General features: G+C 41.7%; 2 protein-coding genes across 11 annotated transcripts in view; one reads left to right on the top strand and one right to left on the bottom strand.

Moving 5' to 3' along the window:
* Nucleotides 1–8,903, bottom strand: part of RNF170 (ring finger protein 170) — a 45,897-nt gene extending 36,994 nt beyond the window's left edge. Inside the window, exons 1-3 of one of the 7 annotated variants that reach the window (XM_045070962.1) lie at nt 8,766–8,892; nt 3,145–3,220; nt 2,323–2,466 (exon numbers count right to left, since the gene is read on the bottom strand). In XM_045070962.1, the coding sequence (XP_044926897.1) occupies nt 2,323–2,459 (137 nt within the window). In that variant the 5' untranslated portion in view covers nt 2,460–2,466; nt 3,145–3,220; nt 8,766–8,892. Of the gene's footprint in view, nt 1–2,322; nt 2,467–3,144; nt 3,221–8,459; nt 8,618–8,765 lie in introns of those variants that run through there. The other 6 variants (XM_045070961.1, XM_045070960.1, XM_045070965.1 and 3 more) reach the window with 6 other exon arrangements.
* A 365-nt stretch (nt 8,904–9,268) lies between these two features.
* HOOK3 (hook microtubule tethering protein 3) overlaps nt 9,269–20,938 on the top strand; it is a 108,924-nt gene continuing 97,254 nt past the window's right edge. For all 4 annotated transcript variants that reach the window (XR_006604080.1, XM_045070957.1, XM_045070956.1 and 1 more), the window contains exons 1-2: nt 9,269–9,470; nt 16,364–16,449. Coding sequence is in view for 3 of the 4 variants with exons in the window: in XM_045070957.1 (XP_044926892.1) it covers nt 9,414–9,470; nt 16,364–16,449 (143 nt within the window). In the remaining variant the exon portion in view is untranslated. The remainder of the gene's footprint in view (nt 9,471–16,363; nt 16,450–20,938) is intronic.

Below are 20,938 nucleotides of genomic sequence, written 5' to 3'. Positions count from 1 at the left end.
CAGGGGGAAGGGATAAGGGGAGAGGGAGAAGCAGGAAGCCTGAGGCAGACCTTGATTCAAGGCCCTGGGATCATGACCTGAGTGCAAGGCTGATGCTTAATCAACAGAGCCACCCAGGTGCCCCTGCCTTTTCATTTTTTTGATGATATCCTTTGAAGCACGCAAGTTGAGAATTTTTTTTTTTTTTAAAGATTTTATTTATTTATTTGACAGAGAGAAATCACAAGTAGATGGAGAGGCAAGCAGAGAGAGAGAGGGAAGCAGGCTCTCTGCTTAGCAGAGAGCCCGATGCGGGACTCGATCCCAAGACTCCGAGATCATGACCTGAGCCGAAGGCAGCGGCTTAACCCACTGAGCCACCCAGGGGCCCCCGCAAGTTGGGAATTTTGGTGACGTCTAATTTATCTATTTCTTTTCTTTTGTCGCTCATAATTTGTGTCATATCTAAGAATCCTGATGTTTAAAATCTTTTCTATAATTTTAGAGCAAACTCACTGATTTGTAATTTTAGAAATTATTTTTTCTATTTTGTATTTTTTTCTATTTCTGTTTTCAATGACACATACTTATACATAAAATTTTATTTATCTCCATGTGTTAACACTTAAATTTCTAGTTTATATCCCAGTGTCTACTTAATGATATATAAACACCTGAAGCCTCTAAGTTTTATTCCTGATTCTATAACAGTAATTTTAACTTTAATCTTAATTCCCTCCATATTGTCCAACTTTGTTCTTTTGCTTGTTTTTCTATTTAAAGACTAAAAGTACTTTTCTTTTTTTAAAGATTTTTATTTATTTCTTTGACAGAGAGAGACACAGCCAGAGAGGGAACACAAGCAGGAGGAGTAGGAGAGGGAGAAGCAGGTTCCCTGCAGAGCAGGGGGTCCAAGCGGGACTTGATCCCAGGATGCTGGGGTAATGACCTGAGCAGAAGGCAGGCACTTAACGACTGAACCCAGGCGCCCCAAGAATTAAAATATTTTGTACTTACTATCTCTATTACCTAAAAATTGAAGGATTCAATTATGAAAATTACATTTTAAAACTGTGATATTTCCATGGAAAATATTTTTTTCAAAATATGGTATTTAAATTTTATCTCATGAGACAGCCAACAACAGGAACAATATACGGTAGCATTTAGAGCCTAGTGAAAAATAAAATACATTAGCAAAAATACAAGTGATGAGAAAAACAAAAGCAAAAGAAAAAATTAAGTGCCCTTATTGCCCACAGCTCATTGACAAGTCCTTGAAACAGGGTGACCTTCCTCTAGGAACTCAGCTGCCTCAATATTAACCCCTTGCTAAGGGCAAAAGGCAATCTTAGCTTAACACTATCCTGACCCCGCAGGGTCCTGTAAATCGACCTTAATTCCTTTGGAAACTTCCTTTATCTCTACCCCTCCCACCCCAAGATATATGTTATCAATCATCCTCCATGCATATGGCCCACTGATACACATCTGAAGGGTCTCACAGGGTCTCACGACTAACGTTTAATTAGAAAGTAATAAATGACCTTTTCCTAACAATAGCGAGCCCCCTCAAGGTCCTGGAAATCTTGCTTCCAAAATTCTTTAGAGGAGTGCCTGGGTGGCTCAGTCAGTTAAACATCCCCCTCTTGGTTTCCGTTCAGGTTAGGATCTCAGGATCCTGAGATTGAGCCCTGTGTAAGACTCTGTACTCAGCAGGGATTCTGCTTCTCTCCTCCCTCTGTCCCCCTGCCCCCCTTCTCTAAAATAAATAAATCTAAATAAATAAATTGTTTAGAGACTGATGCTACCTATAACCCCCTCCCAACTTGAAAATACACTACCAGTCACCCGTCAACCCCAGTGCAGCTCTTTCTGCCCACAGATCCCATTCTCATTCTTTAATAAAACCTCCTTTTTAGGGGTGCCTGGGTGGCTTAGTGGTTGGGCCTCTGCCTTTGACTCAGGTCATGATCTCAGGGTCCTAGGATGGAGCCCCATAATGATCTATTTGCTCAGCGGGGAGCCTGCTTCCCCTTCTCTCTTTGCCTGCCTCCCTGCCTACTAGTGATCTCTCTCTCTCCCCCTCTGTCAAATAAATAAAGTTTTTAAAAAAAAAAAAACAAAAAAAAAAAACAAAAAAAAAAACAATCTCCTTTTTGCACTGAAGACATGTCTACAATTCTTTCTTGGCTGTTGGCTCCAAACTCCATTTCCACATCACAATTACCGAGCTCTATTACTAGTTCTTTAAATGAAGTATTAAAAATTATTAGAAGCAATCAGAAAGCAGTGGCCCTTGCAAATATACATTATTTCAATTCTTTTGTCCTTTAGTCTCACCTGAAAAGTGCATATACCAGGGTAGCAATCAAAGCGAAACTGACCACAACTGCCACAAGTACTTGGTCACTTACTCCTTCTATGACTGAATCATCATCCAATTTCAAACTTTGAACTTCACCTTGATATTTGGCCATTCCAAGTCTAAAAGATAAAGAAAAAAAAGTTACAAATGACACAGTGAAAATAACATATACTAATCAAAACCACACAAAGATAACTGACTTCTAATGTATATAATTTTTTTAAGCGCCCACTTAAGGAAAGTTGCATTAAGTACAACTCTAGTGGAGATTCTCCTGTTAGAGTTCTTTAAAATTTGCCAGACACATTATTTTGAGGACTACAAAATTTTATTTCCTTTAAGATAAACAATTACTCTAATTTATCATCTATTCACTTTTTTTTAAAACAAAATCTTTTAAAAACACCCTTTCTTTTTCAAGCTCTGTTCCTTTAATCTTAAGGAAAAGATATTACTCATGGCCAACTGCTCTTCTCATTCTTGTATACCAAATGAATTCTCCCAGTAAATCAGATCCCTCTTCACCCTCACAGCACTGAGTGGGTCCTAGAATGTACCATGGATGGATAGGGAAGGCAATGTATTTTCTTCTTCTGTTAATATTCCTGTATTATCTCGCATAGTGCTCTGCACACAGTAGGACCTAATAAATATATGTTTAAATATGAGTGACTTACCTTACTTATTGTTAGTAATTTGAAAAGTAAATGACATTTAGGCTATAGGACATTTGTTATCTATACTAAGATTAGTTGAATTAATGAAAATTTGGGGGCTTGAAAAACTATTAGCCTCACCTGGAACTAAGCTCAGCTTATGGTTGAGAATTCTTTGAACTGCCTGGAATATGGAATCACTCTGAGGCTGCATTTCCTTATGAAGAGAAAAGGGAGGATATGAAACTCTCCTTCCCATACACTAAGCTTCAGAAAAATGGTAATACCCAATTCCTATAGGTATGAAGGGAAATAACCCAAGTATCAGAATCCAAGTATCACAGGTAATTCACATTTTATATTGCAAAACAGAAAAATTTAGTCTCTTAAGACCCTTAAAGGAAAACATAAACATATATGACTGTTATAACTAAATAAAATTCTGTATCTATGTAACATTGCACTGAAAAGTTTGTCATCAACCTACTGACTCTGTTAAGAGGAAACTTTGTGAAAGTCTAATACCCTTGAAAGAATCTGAATTGGCTGCTGAAATAAGGAAAGTACCTTATGGAAGAAACCTAAGCAAACAAACAGATCAAAGCCAAATTCCATCTTTACACATAGTAAGAGCCAATGTATCAGGAACTTTCTAATGATGGGTTTCAAACAACCATCATGAAGGCCACACACCAGGAAACTCAGAAGCAGCTCTAATTTCATTATTTCCATTCAAAAGAATAAGCAAACGAACTGCCAACTGAAACTGAATAAACAGCCTCAAATAAACCAGGGGTGGGTCACGCAATAAATTTAGGCGTTTATTTTACCAGATTTCCTTTTTATTTTTTTTTTAAAGATCTTATTTTTAAGTAATCCCTAAACCCAACGTGGGGGTCAACCCCATAATCCCAAGATCAAAAGTTTTAGGCTCCAATGACTAAGCCAGCCAGGAGCCCAGGTTTCTCTTTTAAAATTATAAATGCTTTCTACAGCTGTGTCAAAAGTCCTATGGGCAGTGAGAACTACTTGCAGCTGTACAAAAGATAACCAAAATGTTATTTCCTTGTGTCAAGATTTCAAGTACCTTCTGAATCTAATTACTTCACAGAGTTGTAAAGACTTTTCCCAATGGTATTAACTTTGGGCAGTTTACTACTACTGAATGGGAGCAGAATTTGTCACCCCCAAATCATGATTTTTTTTTTCTTTTTTTTTTAAAAACAGCAAAGGAAAAGTTCTGAAACTCAAGAAGTTATCCTTCCGTGAAAGAGACATACAAGGGAAATCTCCATTTGTAAAGGTATCTCCCTCTCAATACCTGAAGAGGACGAAATCCCTACAGACTGTTCTGGAGAAAGCACTGACTTAAATCTGCATAACAACTTTACCCTTGTTTACTGTGCTTTTCCTGGTAACCTCCCCTGACTGTGTCTACCCCGCCTCCCCCACACCTTTGTCTTTAGCTGAAGGCGGTATTTAATATGACTGCTTGGGCCATTTTGGAGTTTACTCAGTTTTCTTAGGTCCCGCCCATGTACACAGGAAGTTTATAAATTAAGCTTCTGTTTTTTTCTTGTTAATGTCTTTTATTAGAGGGGAGTCTCGGCCCAGAACCTAATAGGGTAGAGGGATAGTTTTTTCTTCCCCAGACTCCTTTGTATTTTTTTAAATGGGTTACATTTGTTTCGGTGTCCTTCCAAGTATAATCAAGGGTAATGTGAGTAAATTCCACTGCACAAATTATGTTTTTTCACTCTGCTGTATATTTAACTTCTTTGTAAATAAGATATTGCTTATGATATTGCTTCAAGCACAGTTCCAAGAGCTCAGAGATCCCAGGATGCTCTAAGTATTACAGAGCCACATAATGTTATTTGCATCATTTTACTGCAGAAGCTCCCGATGTTATTGAAATGAAGAGTTATTTTTTACTTCCACAAATTCTGGTATTGCAAAGAAAGTGTTTGGGCAGAGAGAGGGGAGGGGAAAGAAAGTGAGCAGAGAAAGGGGAGGGGAAAAGGCCACTGATAAATTCCTGAGAGGAAGAGGGTGGTCAGCTATGTTTTCCTGTCACATGGAAACCCCAGCTAAAGCCAGCATTCTCACTGGGAGAAGAAAACTATTAATGACTGACCTTGTTGGGGGCTTCCAATAGCTCAATTTCCACTAGTAGTTTTTCTTATAATCATAGTTTTAAAATGGAACTGTAGGAGTTCAATAGTTCAAAAATGGGGTGATGCAGATCTGAGATTACAGAGGATAAACAATAAAAAGAAAATTTTCTACTTGAGGAGATTACATAATACCTCAATCTTGAAAAGTCAGTCTTTTCGATCTGAACTTCAGTTCTCCAACTCATGCTTTACAAGGTTAGATCTTGTCTAGACCAGAACTGTGAGGCTGGTTTTTGCCCTAAAGCACAGGCCCTCAACTCAAGCCTGCCTGGACATTAACAGTCAGATTTTAGTTCCAGTTCTACTACCACAACTGAGTTCCCACTTAATCTCTAAAGGCCTTTCATTGTCTGCAAAACTGGGCTTGAGGTTTCTTAAGTTCCTTCCCCCATTACAAATAAGAAAATAAGAGTTACCAGGACTTCATTTTTACTATTTGAGATTCACAGAAAAAAACACCATAGGTCTTGGAAACTGTGTGGTATAATTGATAGAAGCCTGAAGAGAACTGGTTTCTAGCTTTGGTTTGCTATTTATTTTTTAAGATTTTATTTACTTCTTTGACAGAGAGAATACAAGCTGGGGGAGTGAGAAAGGGAGAAGCAGGATTCCCACCAAGCAGGGAGCCTGATGTGGGGGTGGATTCCAGGACCCTGGGATCATAACCTGAGCGAAAGGCAGGTGCTTGAAGACTGAGCCACCCAGGCACCTCTGGTCTGCTACTGATTAACTAGCTAAGTCTTATTGAGGAATAGCTTAACGGCAGAAAAGCGTAAGCTCTGGAGTCAGACAATATGTACTTACGTAAAGTTTGCATCTCAGCTTCTTCATATGTAAAATATATAAAATTAATTTTAACCACACCAAATGCCCACTTTTACGTAATCTCCACGCCCATCATGGGCCCGAACTGGCAACACTAAGATCAAGAGTCGCATGCCCTACCTACTGAGCCAGCCAGGTGCCCCCCAAATGCCCACTTGACAGCCCCCCCAAAAGCTCTTTGTTTTATGGACTTTGATAACAAGATAATGAAGGTATTTAGCATATTGCTGGGCTCATCATATAGGCTCTCAGTAAATTCAAGCTGTAGTATTTTGATTACTAATTTTTTATAGATTTTATTTTTAAAGTAATCTCTACACCCAATATGGACCTCAAACTTCACAATCCCAAGATCTAGAGACACATACCCAACCATATGAGCTAGCTAGGTACCCTTGATTACTATCATTAACAACTGTCAAGAACCATTATAAAACTTAGTCGTGCCTTCCCCATAGCTGCACTATGTTGCATCTCAAATTCAAAAATTTTAAGGTTTTATTTATTTATTTGACAGAGTGAGAGGGATGACAAGTAGGCAGAGCAGCAGGCGGTTGGGGGGGGCAGGCTCCCCACGGAGCAGAAAGCCGGAAGTGGGGCTCTGTTCCAGGATCCTGAGGTCCTGACCTGGGCCGAAGGCAGAGGCTTAACCCACTGAACCACCCAGGCGCCCCTCAAATTCTCTTTAATCAAAGCTATAAATATGTACTCCCCGGGAATACTCCATAAATTTGGGAGCATTGCCACGCAGGACACTACAGTGTTTATTTAAATCTGATAAGCAGCTATAAAAATAATTAAGTCTGACACACAGCTATAATAGATGAGAACTAGTCTCCAACTAACCAGACTAAGGAGACAGCTAAAACAAGTTGCACTCACCTCTCTCCTTTGTCTTTTCCAAAACTTTCAGAAAAAAATAATTAAGAATAAGGGAAATATAGGAAATTTCATAACTTCCAAAGAAGAAACTCGGTCTTTTTACCCAAGTTCATGTAGAAACATGATAATCACATCACTTCCATAGATAATTACATCCAAGAAGCTTTTAATATTGAGGGTATTTGGAGCCATAAATGAAATCTCAAGAACACTGCAGTATCTTACATAAATGTATTGTGGGTGAGCGGTCAAGACTGAAAAAGGGGGCTTAGGTCATTTGTGTCAAAGTCTTGAAACCTAAGCAGCTGGAGTGAAGGTGTTCACTATACCAGTCCCTCCAGAAAAGGTTAGCATCTTGTTCTTCACTTCCAAAGACAAGTTGCAGGTGAGTCAGGCTTAGGTCAATGTAACATATACTTACTGATTTTATGTGCCCAACAAGGGTAAAGGTCATTAAAGTTCTAGGGATTCTACAGAAACGACCTAGCATGGAATGTAGGAACTCTGGTTTGACCGAGATCCAGAGGCACCAACAGAGGAAACAAGGCCGGTAGGACACATTTATCATTTCTAAAGATTTCTCTGCCCATGGTGGAAGGAAGAATACTTTTTTTTTTTTTAAGACCATTGAGAAGAGTCTAGGTAAGATTTTTCTTACATTTACAAAATAAATCCATCATATGTGAATTCTTAACGGGGACTCTGTAAGGCATCATTAAAAACTCACTCTGATTATGAATGTTCAAAGATAAAACCTACTCCTAATGGGAAAAGGGGGGCTTCAGAGCTTGCAAACCAAAGACGTGCTCTAGGAAGTTATGTTTGCTGCATTCCAAATAATTTTGGCATTACCTGATAAAGTTATGTATTCCCCTAGGACTCAACAATTCTCCTAGGACTCCAAGAAACCCCCTACAGATTTGCACTAGGATCCAGGTAGAAGAATGCTTACAGCACTCTTTTTTAGTACCCCCAAACTGGGACAACAAAACGTCCATTGACAGAAGGGTTACGCTGTTATAATCATACAATGGAATACTAGGCAGCAATAAAAATTACCTATATATACAAATTTACTATAAATTCAAAGCCACAAAACACACTGATCCCATTCGTAAAAGTTCAAAAACAAGCAAAGTAAAACTGTATTGTTTAGGCATGCATATACAGACAGTAAAGCTAGAAGGAAAAGCAGGAAAGTATCATACAAGTCTAGGGACGAAATTGTTCTCAGGAAGGAACGCTAGGTGTGGGCAGGACTCCTGAGGGGTGAGCAGTGTTCTTTTATCCGGGTGTCTATCATTATTTTTCTTTAACCATGTACGTTGTATGCACTTTTCTGCATAGGTCGTATCGCATAAAAATATACTGATATCCCTGCAGAAACCCACGCCTCTACAAAGGCGGGTGCTCGCGGCGGACCACCCGCCGAGCCATCCAAGGAGAAGGCCGCCTGCCAGCTCCGCCCGAGGAGAAGCAGGCCCTAGAACGGCCGAAGTCCTCGCGGACTCACAACTGGCGCACACCCTCTCCCTACTAAGCAGCCGAAGTTTTCAGGGAGTCGACGCTCACCGCGACCCGGGAAGGGACGGCCGGCTCTTCTCACCCGGCCCAGCGCCCAGAACCACGAGACGCCCGCCACGTCGGCCCTTCCACCGCCTCCGGAACTCCGGGCGGGAGCCGGACGGCTCTGGGGCTCAGCCCCCCGGCTACCCGAAGGAAGGCGGAGCCCCGGGGTCCGAGGCGGCGACTCCCCCCGCCCCGAAGCCCGAAGGTGACCCCGGGGCAGTCCCGCCCACGCCGGAGCGCCGGCCCCCGGATCCGGGTGGGCGTGGCCGGCCGCGGCCCGGGCGGCTGGGAGGGGGAGGGGGCGCGTACCTCTCCACCGCAGAGGATACCTCGCCAATTCCCGGTGACTGAGACTAGAGATTACTTCCGGGCACGGCCCCCGCCACCCCTCCCAGGCAACCACTAGGTCTTTTTTAATTAGGAGTGCGGACACCGGCGCACGCGCACTGCCGAGCTTCCGTGAAGCTGCGAGCGGCCAGGCGGGGAGAACCCGCCGCCGCTGCCGCCACCGCCGCCGCCGCCGCCAGGGCCGGGCGCGTGCGCGCGGCGACACGCAGCGGGCCGGCGTCGGGGCGCGCGCGGCGGCGGCGGCGGCGGCGAGGAGGCGGGCCGGCTGGAGCGCGATTGTGCGCAGTGGCTCGTCGGCCGCGGCTCTGGCCAGGGCCGGCGCTTTCCGGAGGAGGAGTGTGGGGGCTGGAGGCGGGGACGCGAGGCTGCGGGCGTGGCCGGGGGCGCGCGCGGCGGGCGCGCGGTCCCGAGTGAAAGGAGAAGGAGGGGCAGCGGGGGTGACGGTGCGAGAGCCGCTGGCAGCGCCCGGGCGGTCGTCGGCGGCCGGGGGCGAGGAGAAGGTGGGCCAGAGGCCAGGTCAGCTGCCCCGACCCTCGGACGCAGCCCCAGAGCGAGCGGCAGCGGTTTCTGGTGAGGCGGGGAGGCGCTGCCAAGCCCCAGCTGGGGAAGATGTTCAACGTGGAGTCGGTGGAGCGGGTGGAGCTGTGCGAGAGCCTTCTCACTTGGGTATGTGGTGACTGGCGCGTCGGGGAAGACCCCCTCCCCCAGGCCTCCTTTCCGGGATCCCCCACGCTTGTGGCGGGGGGCGAGCGCCGAGGGCGGCGGTGCCGTCACATCCGGGGCCTGGGGCGGGCGGAGCCGGGGGCCGCCGGTGCGGGCCGCGTCAACCCCAGCGGCCAGGCCGTGCTGGGGGCAGGGGGCGCGGGGGGACTCGGCCCCGAGTCCGAGGGAAACTTGTCGGGCTTGAGGTGTTGGCTGCTCTGCGAGTGGAAACCGGCCCGGTGGAGGCTAATGATGGGGTGCGGGCGGCACTGTGATTAGGATTGTTGTTGTTTGCAGCTGACGAGGTGCGGGCGCTTCCCTCGCGCTGCCGGGGACGCCGGAGCTCGGCTGTCTCTGCGCGCGGCGCAGCCGGTAGAGGCACTCGGGACCCCTGGTTACGACGTTCCTCGCCTTTGTTGTAGCGTTCACAGAGCACTGAGAGGGGAGCCCCTTGCGGGATGAGCCGGGCGCCCTGGAAGAGAAAAGTACTTTGAAGGGAGGGTAGGAAAAATGCGGAAGAGCACCCAGAGACGGTATTTAAGATGCGAGATACGCTTCAGAGATGAGAAAGTCAGCCGCGTGGAGATACTTATTAAAGGGATAACTATAAAAACAAATCTGGAAGCTACGTAGGAATCAGTGATGGAACTGGACGTTTTGGGTCGACGTTGTGGGCTTCTGATCTTGAATTATTGAACACTTACTTAAAATGTCACGTTTTAAAGTATCTGTTTCGTTCTAGTGCTGATTATTGTGTCTTTAGCAGCCTTTTCGAGAGCCGGACCTATAACCCAGGCTGTGTTTCACAAACCTAGGTGTCAGTTCTTGGCCTGTGTGTGTGTATGTATAGGGTCCGCAGAGCCATGGGATAAACCTAGTGCTTTCTCCAGGAGTTTTACTCACTGCTAAAAATGTTAAATGTCATTTCTAGAATAGAGCACTAATATATTTGTTGAGGTAACTACAGCATTAGGGTTAATGTTAAAGATAAGATACAGATGTCAAAAAAAAGTTCTGTTGAGTGGTATCTGAGTCGTTTCAGATCTCTGAAATGTATGTGTCACTTTCCTGTGTGGGGGCATTTCATGGAAAGGTTAAAGAAGCATTGCGTTAGGTAGGTTGTAACAAAGGTAGTGTAAATACTCTGGGATTTTTTTCTTTCTTTTAAGATTTCATTTATTTATTTGAGAGAGCGCGCGCGCGCGCAGTCGCAGGGGCAGAGGGAGAGGGAGAAGCACACTTCCGTGCTGAGTTGGGAGCTGGACATGGGACTTGATCCGAAGAACCCTGAGATCATGATCTGAGCTAAAGGCAGATGCTTAACTGACTGAGCCACCCATGTGCTCCTACTCAGATTTTCATAATGTGTTCTGTGAATCAGATTATGTGTTCTGAAATAATACATGCACTGCTAGGGCTTGATATGTTCTGTAACTTTACGTTAGACTATTACTGGGATTTCAGGGTGTTTTTTGGTTTTTGCAAAAATATATAGTTAACATATAGCTTACAAATATAGTAGGCTCCAACTTCAGACAAGAAGGGTTTCATTACTATATTTTAGAGAAGAGGGAAACTGTTGAGCTGCATAATATGGCCAAGGCATGGGAGAGATAAAGGAAAAGAATGACCACATTCTTTGATCCTGTGGCAGGAATAGATTTGGCAGAGGTTGTAAACAGAAGATGAGGATCTTAAGGTGTGCTTTTTTGAGTCTGTACAAGTAAGTTCCTCCCTCAATGCTAGAAAAAGGCAATAGGGCAAAGATGAGGGGCTAACTGAATCTGAAGTAGGGCTATGTGGTTTAAAGTCTAGAAAGACAAGTCTTGAAAACAGGTGTATGTGAAGGCCATCTGCAAGAAGATGGTGATCATTGCAGTTATTTGAGTGAGAAATGCTAATAAAAATATAGAGAAAGAGTCTTGGAGAAGTTTGAGGAGACACACAGTATGAGAGCATCTATTTAGGATCTGGTAAATGTCAAGAAAACAGAACCTATGTTATCAGATTCCCTGAAAACCAGGGAATATGGTGTTGTAGAAAAGAATTTTTGAGTTGTCACTGGAAGGCCCAAAAGGGAAAATTTATGGAAAAAATAAGATTAGAGATTTTCAGTAACAACTGGAGGGGCAGAGCCTCTGCAAAGATGTACAATTCTAAGATTTGGAAACATTTTAAAACCTTGTGCATTGAAATCTTTCAAAATAAAGTTGAGTTTAAATGCTGGCTTCCCTTTGTCATTATAAAAAGAAGAATAAATGTTTATGCAGAAAATGAGGTAGCTAAAAAGTGTACATTTAGCCTCGCAATTCCCCTCATATCTGGAGGCCAGTTTATGCTGAAAACAATTCCGAAACCAAGTGTAAGGGGGAGGAAAGTATGCAATACGCTCCAAAGAAGACTCCCTTAGCACACTTGGTTGGCTGAGTCAGTAGAACTTGTGATTCTCAATCTCAAGGTCCTGAGTTCAGACCCAAGAGTTGGCATGGAACCTGCTTAAAAAAGAAAAGACAAGACTCCCATTTGGACTAATTTACTCTACATAAGCTTACAGCCATGTTGGTCATGTGGGTTCTGTGCATACAGAAGATTGGGCGGTAACTGCAATACTTGGCAAGGTACAGGCAGCTGCCGGTGACCTAGAAGATCCAAAAACTGAAAGCTCAGTACTACATGATTGATTCTGACAGCCTTACAGAATTCAGGAACCTCCATGCTCAATTATTGAAGATCATAATTAGGATCTTGAATATCAAAAGTTTATTTTCACTTAAACTTAGCAATTTAGTACTAGGTAGATAGTACACTTTAGAAATTCTTCCACTAGAAATAGTTAAAATAATGAAAACTCAGGCACTTAAAAGGGGTGACTATTAGTTGTCTGTCCAGAATTCATTTATGTGGACATCAAATTGCCTTAAATGCTGGATAAATAGTTGTTGTATCAGAGTGCCTACTAGCCCAAGAATCAAATGTTCCAAAATTTTGTTGAAAGAGGAGTAGTTAGGAAAAGACAGAGTATCCTTCTACCACTGGGAAACACCTTAAGGTTAAATTCCAAATTAGAGTTTATGCAGCAAGCAAGTTCAGCAGGATGTGCTTGAAAATATCCACTCTACCTCCTCTCCCCACCGTCTGAGTCAAATTGTATTCTTACCTGTTAAAGAAATCTGCCCTGCCTGTTGCACCTGTCAAGCCTAATTTCTTGAACTTTACATGAAAAGATTGTTCTTTCCTAGGTGTAGAGACTAAAAAACCAGAACGAATCTGGAATGCTACCAGTTTAGTGGGAAAAGAATCATCACATAGGCTAAGTACATTTCTTCTGTGAAACCCAGCAACATTAGCATATCCTTGAAATTTTCATATTAGTTAGAGAGAGGGGGAAAGCAGGTTCCCCACTGAGCAGAGAGCCCGAGGCGGGGCTCCATCCCAGTACTCTGGGATCATGACCCAAGCCAAAGGCAAAGGCATTAACCCACCAAGCCACCCAGGTGCTCCAGATTCTGATTTCTAACAAGTTTCCAGGTGATGCTGTTGTTAGTGGCCTGGGGACCATATACCTTCTAAGAGCAGGGATTTTTTATTTTAGCATTATTGGCATTTGGGGTTGGAGAATTCAGTGGCAGTGCCCTGTGCATTGTAGGACATTTGAAAGTAGCATCCCTGGCCTTTGCCTACTAGATACCAGTAGCACACCTATTTGTTAAAAACAAAAATGTCTCTTAGGGAGCAAAACCACCCCTGGTTGAGAACTGCTGTGGAGATACTAATTCCAGGTGATCTCCTGTATTACTTTTCTCATGCTTTTTTGGGGGAGGGTGAGATGGAGGTTGGGAGATGTTAATAGAGCGTCTTGGAATTGAAAGAGAGGTTATGATCTTTTAGGTAGAATTTCACACCTTAATGCACTTAGATGTAATTATCTTTAAATTTTACTGTGCTGATCTCCAGACACATCCTGTAGATGTAAACTCAGTTGATGAGACTAGTAGATGATAGATATTTTAAAAATTAAAATATAATTCATATACCATAAATTTCATTTTTTTAATGTTCCTTTAGAGTGTTTTTTAATGCATTTATTATTTTTAAAAATGCATTTATTTATTTAAAGATTTTATTTATTTATTTGACAGATCCCAAGTAGGCAGAGAGGCAGGCAGAGAGAGGAAGGGAAGCAGGCTCCCTACTGAGCAGAGAGTCCGATGGGAGGCTCCATCCCAGGACCCTGGGATCATGACCTGAGCCAAAGGCGGAAGCTTAACCCACTGAGCCACCCAGGCGCCCCTCCTTTAGAGTATTTTTAAGATTCTCTTTGACAGAGCACAGGGGTGCACAAGCAGGGTGAGTGGGAGCCTCCCTGATGAGTAGGGTGCCCAATGGGGGACTCGATCCCAGGACCCCCGGATCATGACCTGAATTGAAGGCAGATGCTTAACAGACAGAGCCACCCAGGAGCCCCAGAATACATGCTTTTAAAATGTACAATTCAGGGCACCTGGGTGGCTCAGTGGGTTAAAGCCTCTGCCTTTGGCTCAGGTCATGATCCCAGGGTTCTGGGATCGAGCCCCACATCGGACTCTCCACTTAGCGGGGAGCCTGCTTCCTCTTCTCTCTGCCTCCCTCTCTGCCTACTTGTGATCTGTCTGTCAAATAAATAAATGAGCATAATAAATGACACAATTCTGTGTCAGAATTGTGTTAAGATTAGTGGTAAAGAGATAAATGAGATGTGGCTCTCACTGCTGTCTCTTTTTCCTCTTAAACCTGTGAGAGATTAATTTATCAACTGTAAAATGAAAGCAGGTGCTTATCTCATTTTAAACTACATTGTTATCACATTACTATTGAGGCAGCTGGAGATAATATAGAATCAGTTCCTGCAGATATTTATTTGTTCCATCTATTCATTTACTAATTATATTGAACCTCTGCTGTATATGAAGTTAGTGTCAGGGGATGGCTTCTTTTCATTACTCTCCCAAATGGATACCTAGATAAAAACCACTTACTATGTGATCTCTAAGATAATTCCTTTAGTTTCCACCACTGTAATCCTCACTACTCATAAGACTTTCCCATATAGGAAATATAAAGAAGCTACTGACTGCATTTGTCTGTAGCTTTTTTTTTTAAGATTTGATAAATGATACACTACAGAGAAGTAGCTATCATCTACTGTTACAAAGTGAGAAAATGACTAAAACAATTATGAGAATTAAGGACAGTTTGTATTTATCAAAAATCTTAAAATGTGCATACACTTTGACCCAGTAACTTCACTTCTAAAGAATCTTTTTTTAAAATTATTTTATTTATCTATTTGGGAGAGAGAGCATGAGCACCACCAGTAGGGAGGGATGGGGGAACAAAGGGAGAGGGAGAAGCAGACTCCCCACTGAGCAGGGAGCATGATGTGGGGGCTCCATCCCAGGACTCCTGGATCATGACCTGAGCCAAAGGCAGATGCTTAATTAACTGAGCCACCCATGCACCCCCAGTAATTTCACTTCTGAGTATGTAACCCAATAAATAAAAATGTGAGAAGATTTGAGTGTTACTCCCAATATTTCCATTGTCTCTACTTAGTTGGACCTCATCTGTGTTAATAATATAAACCTACAAAAATAGGTCTCTGTGCCTCTTCCCCTCCAATCCTTTCTTCATATTGCAGCCAGGATGATCTTTATACAGCATAAATCTCATGGCTTCAGTCTCATGGAGTCCTTTGCTTAGCCACCCTCCTACCTCATTGCTCTTAGAATAAAGTCCTAACATGGCTTATGAGGTTTTGCACAGTAAATGCCCCATCTTTCACCATTATACTCTTTTCCCTCTTCCATCTCTTCCTATTCCCACCCCCCCATCCCATGCTAAGCTGTTTTTCATTCCTAGACTGCATCCCACTCACTTCTAATCTTTGTGCTGCTGTTTGCACATCCTGTCATACTCTTTCATTTTGCAAATCTATAAACTGGGAGAGCATGGCCGCATCTGTCTTTTCTCAGTGATTTATTTCCTTCTAAATCTTGGTTGCACTACTGGGTATAATCATTGTTGGCTCAGCTGTATTATCTTATGGAAATAATTTCTATTTCTCAGCCATGTCATGCTGACCAGTGCAAAGTTAGTTGTTAGTTTTTTGGTTTTTTGCAAACTTAGATCTAATTCACAGTACATTTAGAATCAAAATTGAATATCTAACCTCAACTTTAGTGAATGTGAATTCTTTATAAAGATATTTTGGTTTTGAATAAATAAATCTCTGGCCAGCCTTAAGCACGTCTTTCTCACAAAATAGGCTTCATTTTTTTTTTTTTTTTAATTCAGTGGCTCAGTTTTTTCAAGGACCCAGTTCTTTGTATCCCTCTTCTCTGTCGTAGAGTATATCAGCCTCATCCTAAAATATACTCTGTTAGGAGCCCTAAGATGAATGCTGGTGGCAGTTGAGGCAACATACTTGACCACAGCAAGAGGAGATTGGCTCTTCTTTCCTAGAAACTCAAGTTTAAGCATCTCACTCCAATTCTTTGGTTCACATTGTCTTTGCCCCGTGAATCCTAAGTTAGTCACTGGTAGAGGAGATGGAGTTACCATGACTTGCTTAGATTGGTCATCTGTGAGGAGAAGGGATGCTAGGGTGTCACCAGTTGTCCACCTCAATTTCTTTTCTACCTAAGGGACAATGAGAACCTGCAGGAAATTTCCCATAAGGGAAAAACATTCCAACTCTACTGCTTTTTAAAATTTATTCCAACTGTCAAGATGCGATAATCACAAAAGGAAGCCTAAGAAATCTCCTGTATAATTAACCAGGGAATCTCCCCCCCAACCCCTTTCCTTTTTTTCCCTAGATCCAGACATTTAATGTGGATGCACCATGCCAGACCGTGGAAGATTTAACGAATGGGGTTGTGATGGCCCAGGTTCTTCAGAAAATGTAAGAATTGCTTTATGTTTTTGTAAAGTCTTATATGTGAATATTTATTAGATTGAAAACATGGATGAAAAAAAATGTTCACATGAAATGTGTGTTGCGCGAAGAATAAGAGCTTATAAATGTCCGTTTTAATTTTGATGGCATGTACTTGTTTGGTATAGATTGGCTGAGAGTTTAATTACAGCCATAATTGTTTAAACACTCAGTTGGTTTTAGCAGAATTATTTGTTCTCATTTTTTTAGCATAAGCTTAGCAGAAATTTTCACGTTAATGATATTTTCTCATTGTAGAAGAATCTAGAGGCTTGCTTTCTCTTTCCTTAGGATTTTGCTCAAATGTTGTTATATCTATGAAGCCTCCTCTGACCATTCATATAAAATAAGTGACAGCCATTGCCCTATACTCTGCTGTATCCCTTTTAACCTTTTATGTTCTTCTTTGAGGTATGTAACACCATCTTATATACCATATATTCATTTGTTTTGTGATGCTCCCCCACTACTCATGTGAGATCCACATAGAGGCAGGGAATTTGTTTTGTTCACAAGGTATGGTTTTTATCTGAATCATAATGAAAATGCCCTTTGTAGGTCACAAGTGGTTAAATACCATCAGTTTTTCATGATTCAGCCTGCGTCGTAGATACTCATGTCACCAAATGATTAAAAGAATAACATTCATGTGTGAGATATATGAAACATACCTGAGTCTTCTAAGCACTTGAAAAAAGCAATGGTTGTAAAATTGATACATGGCTATCTCCAACTTGAGCTAGGAAATTTTCTAATAAAACATTACTTGTAAATTTAAGAAATCATAAGGCTCGATGTGACTTGTGGGGTATACTTTTGTCTTTTGAAGCACTGAGCACTTGTAGGTCTTATGTTATTGGAAGATTTGCATATGACTAGATGGGATTTCCTGAAGTTTTGGTAAGAATCCATACCAACAGTAAATGAATTCTTCCTGTTCACTTTGCAGTGAGCTATATAGAGTTTCCTGTCTGAAAAGCAGTTCAGATGCCTGCAATTCAGAGACTCTGTGTGTCTTTAGAACGAGGGACTGATGCTTGGAAACTAGCTTGCTGTCGCTTTCTTCTGTAACTACATGGCACATCTCTTCAGATACACAGGAGCATAGACTTTTTGATAGAGCTTGAAAAGTCTCATTTGAAACCTGTTAGGCTTGGTTCTGGCACTCTGAGAACAGTGATCCTGTGACCTGAGTGGTTCCCTAATAATTTTTAGCCTTTGAATGGTCTAGAGAGTTTCACTGAAGCTAAGTAAGCTTTCCAGGTATGTGTCAGTAAATGAATTTTTTGCTTAAGTTAGGGTAGGATTTCTGTCATTTGCAAAAACCAGAAGAACTGTATGCATGTATTGTTTTACCAAATCAAGATCATAGCATATATTATGTTCTGCAAACTAGTTAATTTACCAAGGTCTTGTGGGCATATTTTTCATCCATACTTGGTTTTTTACCTTTTTTTCCCCAAAAATGTCTTCTTTTTTTTCTTTTGTTATGGTAAAACACATACAGAAAAGTACACTAAAAAAAGTGATGAATATGTACCTGTGTATGTATATCGTGTATGTATTTGTGTATACACATCTGTGTAACCACCACCCAGATTAAAATATATAACCTGTCTAGACCCAGATGATTCCCTCACCACCCTCTCTAATCAATAACCCTTGCCCAGTAATAGCCATGATTCTGACTTCTACACCACCAATTAGTTTTTTTTCTGTTTTTGGACATCTTATAATGGGAATCATACAGTATTTATTCTTTTTTGTCAGACTCCTTTCACTCAACGTAATGTCTGAGATTCATACTGTTGCATGTTATCTATTTTAATAACTGTATAATATGTACAGATTCAGGGAAGTTCAGTTCCTCCTTGTCTCTTTGATATTTATTGAAGGGCTACTTTGTGTCCAGCACTGGTGATACAGCGGTAAGCCCCAACCCAATGGCCTTCAGAGAGTTTATAACCTTGGGAAAACCAGATTTTTCAATAACTATGCAAACAAAATTGCTATTATAACCGGTGCTACAGGGGAGAAATACACAATGTTATGAAAGTTTGTAAAAAGACATATTTAGCTTAAGTCACAAACATTTACCTGAAAAAATAAAGATCTTAAATCTGAAAGATGATTGGTAACAAATTTCTTAGCATACAGAAGATGGTATACAGAGGAGCCCATACCAGCTGATGGAGTATGGTCAACACCACCACCAAAAGAGAGAGGGACCATGTTATAGACTGAGAGTGGAAAGAGAGATGTTGCCAGACCATGGAGGGCCTTGTATCTTTATTCCAAGGGATATGAGAAGCAACTTGGGTGGTGTGGAGGCAGGGAAGGGTTGACAGGATCAGATTTACATTTTAAGTTTTTATTTAAAATTCCAGTTAACATACAGTGCAATATTAGTTTCAAGTGTACAATGTAGTGAGTCAACACTTCCATGCAGCACCTGGTGCTCATTACAAAAGTGCCCTCCTTAATCCCCATCACCTTTTTAAACCTTCATCGTAACCATCAGTGCTCTATAATTGAGAGTCTGTTTCTTCCTTTGCCTCTCTGTTTTTATCCCTTTGCTCTTTTTTTCTTAAATTCCACATATGACTGAAATCATATATTTATCTTTCTCTAATTTATTTTGTTTAGCATAATACTCTTGCCTCAACCATGTTGTTGTAAATATTAAGATTTCATTCTTTTTTTTTAATATTTTATTTATTTATTTGACAGCGAGGCATCACAAGTAGACGGAGAGGCAGGCAGAGAGAGAGAGAGGGAAGCAGGCTCCCTGCTGAGCAGAGAGCCCGATGCGGGACTCGATCCCAGGACCCTGAGATCATGATCTGAGCCGAAGGCAGCGGCTTAACCTACTGAGCCACCCAGGTGCCCCAAGATTTCATTCTTTTTTGATCACTGAGTAACATTCCATTGTATATATTACCGCATCTTCTTTATCCATTCATCGGTTGATGGACATTTGGGTTGTTTCCATAATTTGGCTATTGTAGATAATGCTGTTAAACATTGGAGTACATGTAGTATCTCTTTGAATTAGTATTCTTGTGTTCTTTAGATTAAATACCGAGTGGTGCAGTGGCTATGTCATAGGGTAGAGAAGTGTGTGTGTGTGTATGTGTGTGTGTGTGTGTTTGATTGTGGGGGAGGGAGGGAGAGAACAAGTAGGGCACAGAGAGAGAGGGAGAAGCAGACTCTGCCGAGCAGGGAGCCTGATGTGGGGCTTGATCCCAGGACCCTAGGATCACGACCTGAGCGAAAGGCAGATGCCTAACAGACTGAACCACCCAGGCACTCCAGGTAGTTCTGTTTTTTTAACTTTTTGAGGAACCTCCCTACTGTTTTCTGCAGTGGCTGCAGTTTTCTTTTTTCCTTTTTTTCTTTTTTTAATTTAAAGTCCAGGTTCGTTTACATTTTGAAAATATTCTGGCTACAGGGGTAAAATGAGTTAGAAGATGCCATAAATGATAAGGAATGATCAAGTGGAAAGAAATTTGTAGTAAATCAGAAAGGAAATTATGATACTTTGGATTAGAAGGTAGTGAAGGAGGTGGAGACAAATGGATAGACCCAAAATAATAGAGAAAACAAATGTTGATGAATGATAACGGGGTGTGAGTAAAAGGAAGGTATCAAAATAGACTTTAAATTTCTAACTTTAGCAGATACACAGAAAGGGGGACAAACCACTGATAGGGGAATGCTGAAAAGGAATCTGCTGTGGAGGAGTACTGGATATATCATGGGTTTAGTTTGGGGAACGTTGAATTTGAGTGGTATTGAGACATCAAGAGAAAATGCCAAGTTAGCATTAGATCATGTGGGTCTAAAGTGCAGAAGAGAAATCCAGATTCAATTTGGGTATCTTAATTGAAGGCATTAGTGTGGATTAAGTCACTTAGGGAATAGTATAGCATAAGAGGAAATATGTGTAGCCTGAGCCTTGAAGAACTTTGACAATTAATTCTGGTTAGAACCTCAAACAACAGAGATACCAGAGAAGTATGAGGAAAGCCAAAAGAATGTGGGGGCTAAGCAGAGAGTTTCATTGGAAATTGCAGATCTTTTCATTTTGTCTGAGCCGAGAAGTGAAAAACTGTATCTTTCTGTGGTTTTAGTAGAAATTTTATCAAATATGAATGGGCCTAAGTATGTTTCTTGTTAGTATAAGATTTTCTTTCTTCAGCTTTTTAGTCATTTCCCATCCATCTTCCCATCCAAAATGTTATTGCTATTGTCGTCTTTCTCTCTTTTTGTCCATGTAGGTTCATGCCACCGCCCTTATTTTTTAATTAATACGACTTTGTGGATTTTTTTTTTTTTTAGAACAGTTTTAGCTTCACAGCGAAATTGTGATGGCAAGGAGTTGGATTATGGGATGACGAAGTTCTGGGGGTGGATGATAGTGATTGATGGTTGCACAGTGGTGTGAGTGCGCTTA

The sequence above is a fragment of the Mustela putorius genome, unplaced genomic scaffold (genome assembly GCF_011764305.1).
Source record: "Mustela putorius furo isolate JIRA1106 unplaced genomic scaffold, ASM1176430v1.1 tig00003976_pilon_pilon_pilon, whole genome shotgun sequence".
In the NCBI taxonomy this organism is placed as follows: domain Eukaryota; kingdom Metazoa; phylum Chordata; class Mammalia; order Carnivora; family Mustelidae; genus Mustela; species Mustela putorius.
Note: the sequence above shows the minus strand (reverse complement) of the source record. Positions and strands in the feature narration are given on the sequence as shown.